This window comes from Formica exsecta, unplaced genomic scaffold, assembly GCF_003651465.1.
Source record: "Formica exsecta isolate Colony F162 unplaced genomic scaffold, ASM365146v1 scaffold66, whole genome shotgun sequence".
Classification (NCBI taxonomy): domain Eukaryota; kingdom Metazoa; phylum Arthropoda; class Insecta; order Hymenoptera; family Formicidae; genus Formica; species Formica exsecta.
Genome location: NW_021853422.1, coordinates 155,728 through 163,270, shown reverse-complemented (window position 1 = coordinate 163,270; position 7,543 = coordinate 155,728). Strand labels below are relative to the sequence as shown.

Below are 7,543 nucleotides of genomic sequence, written 5' to 3'. Positions count from 1 at the left end.
TTGGGCGATATTTCATGTGTTACGAAAATTAATCTTTATTCTCGCTGCATCATACATTTAATAGTTTATCAAGATAATCTTTATTGAAAATAAATTGATATAAAAAGATTTTGTTTTTTCTCTTTCCTATTTATATTCAAAAATATTATAATCAATTATACATTGGCTCACACACATATACACATATATGTATAAAAATATTTCAATGTTCTATATATTTTAATAATATTTTACAAAATATTTTGTAGCTTTTTTTAATTAAAATTAAAATGCTTTATATATACAATTATATTTTTTTGAAGAAGATTTGGTACCTGTCTGAAAACGTAAACGTCTACTCTAATGTCATCGAATATCACACAGAAAATCTTTGCTGTCGCAGCACAAAGCAGTTATCATTTGGTAGTCAAACGACTCGGGATCACTTTCGTCAAGTCTCGCGACGACACTTAGCTCGATACTGCGGTCGAAGTTACATCTCGTATATTCCTTCTTATAATATTTATCTTTCAGCGATAGTTGTACGTGTAAATTTCCGTTTTTTGTTTATTTTCCGCATGTAAATATAAATATATAAATATATTATCTGTCTACATATCTATCTATATAATATTACATATCTTCTGTTTTTTGTTGCAGATTCAGATCTCATAATTCCTGCTAGTTATAATATTATTCAAGAAAGATGTGCATGTTCTGGCTGCTATAGTTTCTGTAGTAAAAGTTTGCTGTTTGCAGATTTGGTGAGTTTTGTTCAACACTCGCGTTCTCTGAGTCTTCTACACAACAACTTATATAACTGCTATACATAAAAAAGTATCTTTGTTCTTTAAATCATATTTTACTCGAGAGAACATAATTTCCACGGTATATAAGATGAATTTTAATTAAAACCTCAAAAATTATTATTAAAATTTTGTAAAAATGTGTAATAGTTTCAATAGTATCCAAGATAGTTTAGAACAAGTTTCATGCGTGCTATTTAACAAATACCTAAAGTTATTTTATGAAAATGATTAAAATAAAAGAAATATTGTTTTTATATTAGATTAAATGCAATTTTTTTGCTGTATTTTAATAAATATTTAATAATAATCAATTGATTATTTTTATATCAAAATTGTAAAGAAAATGCCGCTGTCCACGATTGAAGATCTCTGGCATTACGCGCAAAAAAATTGTTTTCAATTAAACGCAGAAAAGAGAATCGACTTATAATACCGTGACAGATTGAATAAAAATACAAAATGCCATAACCGCTAAACATTTGCGAGCCAAAGTGACGATGGCTATAAAAAAAAAAAAAGTTCTACCGGCGATGCACCATCGAAAGTAAGCTTCCTCGATTCATCAGCGACTCGCCGGCACGTGTTTGACCACGTGTCGGCCTATATCGTGTAGTCGCAGCACGGAATCCGTTCCTTGTCCTCCTCGCGATTGCACGTGCGCGCGCGCGAGTCTTGATAATGAGATGAGTTTACACATGCACGTTACGCCGTAGGCGCAGAGAAAGGTGTTTATCATTCATTTCTGTCGTTGCCATTTCTGGAAGCTGCAATCGCGTTCCCTCAATTAGAAGCGTTTACGATCACCATGGAAGATCGTCCGTCGCGCGGAACATTTACGTGATTTATTACGTCCATGTAACAGCACATTTCTCGCGAGATGTACAAGTTCTAAATAATTTGATTATAACTTTTTATATCAACTTTTTTTATCGATATATGTCTCTCTCTCTCTCTCTATGCCATCGTCCCATGTAACAGCTACACATTTACATAAAAATCTTGCAACATGATAATTATAATATCCTGCTTTCGCCAAATTACTGTCATTCAACAGTGTCCTCTTTAATTTGCAGGTGCCGCGGTATCGCTTCCCTTTCCACGTTAAACAATGATATTCCTCATACATATTATCCTCGGCATTTCTCTCGTATTTTCTATTTATATTTTTCGTCGTAAAAGGCTTCGACTTCCGCCGGGACCATCCGGCATCCCGCTGCTCGGTTATTTGCCATGGATAGATTCCGAGCGTCCTCATGTGTCGCTGACAAATCTGGCGAGGAAGTATGGACCGATTTGTGGGCTGCGAATGGGCTCGGTTTATACGATCTTGCTGTCGGATCCTCAGCTGGTAAGGCAGGCCTTTGCGAAGGATGCATTTGCCGGTAGGGCCCCGCTATATTTAACGCATGGAATAATGCAGGGATACGGTGAGTAATCATCTCTCTATCTTGTTATAAAATTAAATTAAATCTATGCTAACATACATGTATTCATTTTCTCTGTATGCTTAAATTAAATAAAAATAAATCTCTAACATATAATTTAACGAGACGATAAAGTACAACAGTTATTTTAAAATGAAAGAAATAATTAAAGAGAGAGAAAGAGAAAGAGAGGGAGGGGAAGAATATATTACCTTACTAATTAATTATTCATGTCATTTTTTATGGCGTACTGAAATTTTAATTTATTATTCTTCGAGAAATAAATTCAAGTATAATTTAGTTATAATAAATGGACTCTAGACGCGCTTAGGAATTGTAAAATATTCTTAAAAACAATTGTTAACCGTATTTGATCCGCAATTTAACTGATAATTTAAATAATTGTTGAAAGTATACACATGTATTCTGTCATATATACAGTACCATATTGTACGACACATGGCGAATGCGAGTCGGAAAACTCACGTGCGCGATCACGACTCGCCGGGAGAAGTGGTAACAATGGAGCGAGCAGTCGCACAATGGAAGGGCACCACCGGTCGTTGTAGGACGTAACGGTTCCTCTAACGAACGAAGTTTCGCCGTGGGCCGACTAACCTACTAAACAGCTGAAAGATTTACCTACCATCCGGTGGTGCCTTAGGATCCACAAAAAAAAGCTAACGTCTCGGCCGTTCCCGTAGATAGAAAACGAGGTCGGCCCGGCGTGGGTTGGAGGATCTAGAGAGCTTCCGGGTGGCGTAAAACCGCCGATCTACAAGCATTCTTCCGCGTTAATCCGACGTGTACGCGCAGTGAAAGTTTCTCTTTGAAGAGACCTCGCCCTCGAGTGTAAATGAGAAATAAATTTCTTTCAGCGACACGTCGTATTTGCTCGTAATGTCATTCTGACAGCTCTTAAGATGTTTCCGAAAAATCTTTAGAATATGCTCGAAAGTCACATCGTAGAAATTCTATCGTAAAATCGCGTACTTCCTTTCACTGAACTTCTGCTCTTTTTATACGATGGTCTTTCAAGCTACGTGTAATATGCTTACTACACAGAATACCTGAAATGAATATAAATGAGTGACAAAAATCTTACGTTTAATTTAAAGACAGAGTATTAGTAGTACACAGATTATTATACTAAAAATTTTATTGTTGTATAGCGATATAAACATTAAAATCGAGTATTGAAAAATTATGATAAGAATGTACGAAATGTTACTTTAATATCATTCAACATGTAAGAACGATAAGAACGAGACTCACAAATACATCTATTCGATTGTCGCAACGACGTGTCGAGATAAAACCGTGTTTCGCCAAGGTGTGGACCGTCAAGGAGAATAAAATAGAGCTAGTCAGCCTGCTATGTCCCGTTCTCGCGATAACGAGGACTCTCTAGATCCAAGTGCCGTTACGATTTTCGATTTACGATCAACGTTACCGATTGCGGTGCCGACATTTGATAGCGGGTCTTCTGCATACGAGAGAGTTTCGTTCGTGCTCCGTTATTTGAAATATATAGAGTGCGCGTTACTGAACGTAATATACACGAGATAGATAAGTATCCGCGGATAAGTCAGGCTTCCACGGTATTTGCTCCATATTCCGTAAAAACGAAAACATTTGCGATTAAGCACATTTCTTAAATCAAAGTTTATGCATATAGGATATCGCGATTGACGTTTGCCGCGTAGCTATCACTAGTCCCTGATTTAATGCGACGCGGCCTTTGTTTCCAGATGAAAACAGGGTTACTCGAACGATCGTAAGTTTCGCCCGTCGACTGAAAATTCGCCGGCATGGCCACAAATTCCGTCGTCGGCGACGAACGGCGGAGCCGGGCCGCCGATGCGTGCGGGACGATAATTTCACGGCAAAGTGTACCACGGCACCCAGTGGTACACCTTACACCTCGTTTCGAAAGCTCCCATCCTCTCGTTTGCGATCCACCGTCGTCTTCGGCGTGTTTCCCTCTCTTTCTCTATGCCCTCCTCCCTCCCTCCCTCCCTATGCTCCCCGCGCGCGTCTTCTTCCCTCTTTATTTCTTCTTTTTTTTTTTCGATTCCCAGTGCATGCACGCACGTGTGCGTGAGCCTTCGACGATGTTTACGAGGCGCCATGTCTCCAAAGTCAACGGCCCCGTGATTTCTCCATTCATTTCCTCCGCGCTATCATCGCCGATCTCTTTTACAAGCGCGCCGATTTAGCGAGCCGATAAATACGCGTATGTATTACGAATCGGTCATGATATCAATTTCGGATTGTTGAGCTGTCGCAAAGTCGGATTTGATTATGTAAATTCAATCTATTGAAAATTTTAATTATTTTATAGCGTTATTTTATATAAAGTTGGGCTGCAATTTAGTAGAATTTACTTATCCGCTTCGAAATTTATAGATGCGACATTTAATATTGGGTTTATGCAATTAAATAAGTCAATATATTTAGACTTGATAAATATGCAATTTAAGGATTATGTGAAAGAATTTACATTACAATCATAATAATGAAGTAAATATTGCATGATGGGAGTGTTTAGAAATTTGAAAAGCACAGGTTTGAATGGATTATCGTGAATAATACGAATAAAAAATAATAAAAGAGAATATGAGCTCGATAAAAATTATCATTTATCATAATGTCAAATATTTCTTAATGAAAATTTTCTGATAACTTTCATAAACCGAATATTTTTATAAAAATTTCGATTATTTTAATTCTTACGGCGTAAGTTCAAAAAGATTGCATGTTTTTTTACGAGATATATGTTGCCTTTTAGATCAGTTCAAAGTTTCACAAAATAAACTGTAGAGAAATTGCAGAGAAATCCATATGCTACGAAGAGTACAAATTCAAATCCAGAAAAAAGTCAATGCAAAATAAATTTTAATTTAAATGCGACAAATTGATGATTGGCACGATAAATTTAGCGTAGCCACATCCTTTGCACGCGCACCCTCGCGACATTGAGGCGCTTCTGACACCTTTCACGAGAGGCTCTTGCGTCCGGAGAACCTTCCTCCACTCCTTGTAGATGCCCCTCCAGAGCATTCAGGAAAGATCCTCCCGCCGCGTGAGCCTCCTTTCTTTCTCTCCACCGGAATAGCGTTTGGTGGGGAAATCCTAGCCACGCCTCCATCAACAGGTACATATCTCGTGTGATACACGTAAAGTTTCGCTAAACTTAGATCAACCGCAAGCGTTCGGTTCGGAAGGAAAGGGAGGCTCTCTGAAGCGTCTAACGTTCGTTTCAAGTGGTGAGGACCGGGATTAGTCGGACGAGCGACCGTCGCTGTAGACCATTACTACTTGGGCTCACGAAAGTGTGCATCACGGCGCATTGAAGTCTCTAAACCGGAGCGTCCAAGGACGCGTTGCGACTTTTGCGCGTATTCCGATAAAATGCGACGAATGCAGCAAAATATTCCTCCCGTTTATTACATTTTTGATAAATAAAATTTAGGATTGACAATCAAGACATTTCTTTAAATAATAGGAGAAAAAAACGAGGAAAATATATTTATTGTATCCATAAGATAATTAGAATATTTATAAGCAGCTGCAAAATACAAAACATTATCTATTCATATAATTTATAAATATCTAATATTCGATATTGCGTTAAAATATTGTATCTCGAAAATTTATTGAGACAATGCTTAGAATAAACTAAAAAATACCATTAGTTTATTGTCTATTTGTGTTTACAAATTTTTATTTACTGAATTTTTTAAATTTTTACGGTTAAATGTTCTCATAATTATTCTTTAATATTATGTTGGTGATGAATTATAGTTATATAATAATTCTTGTTTGTAGTTAAAATATTTGCTTTGGATTACGTATATTCCCTTGATTATTAGCGCACACTATTTTCCAGTATTACGTCGCATAATTTAGAACGCTTCTCTGTTATCCAATGTGAAATCTTACGAGAGAAAAGCTATACACATAAATTGACGATGACGATACTGCCGCTGCCTACATGAGAGATGAACATGGGGAAGAATACTGACTCGGGAGGCGCGTGCCTTCCGACAGCGCAACCCGTGATTATCCGACAGCGCGTTTACACGCGCCTTTATGGGCGCGCTCACATTTCTTATGCAAACTGGTTGCCCCGCCACGACGGATAATGTCGTACGTAATAGCGTTAATTTATTATAGAGCGCGCCGATGGACGGCGAGATAACGCGCCGTCTGTAAACATATTACGCAAATTTTCTGCATTGCACGTCACGTGTCGCATTGTCGGATTGATCAATTCCGTTTTATAGAATTTGATTATTCTACGCATCGCTTAATTTGAAATAAAAAAAGATAAATTAAAAATAGATCGACGCTTCGACGTATGAATATCGTAAACTGTCATATTTTATTCATATATATTCTTATGCTTATTTTTTAATTTTTAATTGTTGCCTTCTTTATTTGTAGCTAATTCTACTGATAGGATTCTAGAAATCCTGCCATTGTTCCATTAAATTTTTAGTGTAGATATATTTAACGATTTTTAGATAGCATTTTCACGCTCTTTCTTCAACTTTGGTTCGATAAAGAGCTACAATCTATGGTTTTATAAAAACTTATTTTGCATATAAATGTACACGTATATACACACAGAAAAATACATACTATATACAAGTAAATATTACTTGTTTCAAGTATTTCATAAGTTCATATATCCGCAAATCTATCATAAGTTCATCATAAGCATCAAATTTATTCAAAATATATTCTGAATCCTAATAAATTTAATATTTCAATCAAGAATATTAAATTATATAATTGAAAGAAATACATTAAATTTTTCTGATCTAATAAATTTTCTTACATTAAATTAACCATATCTGACTTTTCTTCGATAAAATTTTATAATATTCTTCAAAAGAAAATATTTACTTTTTTTGAGTACATGATAATGAGTATTTCTAAAATTTGTGACAAGTCTATTTTAAGACTATTATTAAGAAAATATTCTTTGTTAAAGATAACTGTTACTTAAAACAGGTAAAGTAAACTGAATAATTATTTTACTTAGCAATAGAATAATATTTTTCTGTGTGCACTTATACTCGCGCGGATTAGCTATTTTTTTAAAATAAATCTCATTAATTATTGCAAAAATTGCAAAATGATATAGAACTTTCCTCTACTCGATTTAACCCTCTCTATACATGAGAGGTGATACGATTATTACCGGACATCTTGTTTAATTATATACATATTTGATTATATCAACTTTTTTCTCGAGCCTGAATGAAATAGAAATCTGTTAAAGTAATTCTTCTTGCTTCCTCATAGAGGAAGCTTTGTTTT

General features: G+C 35.7%; 1 protein-coding gene across 2 annotated transcripts in view; it reads left to right on the top strand.

Moving 5' to 3' along the window:
• Positions 1–456: 456 nt before the first annotated feature.
• LOC115242936 (cytochrome P450 306a1) overlaps positions 457–7,543 on the top strand; it is a 34,000-nt gene continuing 26,913 nt past the window's right edge. Inside the window, exons 1-3 of one of the 2 annotated variants that reach the window (XM_029819561.1) lie at positions 457–521; positions 640–743; positions 1,862–2,215. In XM_029819561.1, the coding sequence (XP_029675421.1) occupies positions 1,897–2,215 (319 nt within the window). In that variant the 5' untranslated portion in view covers positions 457–521; positions 640–743; positions 1,862–1,896. Of the gene's footprint in view, positions 560–639; positions 744–1,861; positions 2,216–7,543 lie in introns of both variants that reach the window. The other variant, XM_029819562.1, reaches the window with a different exon arrangement.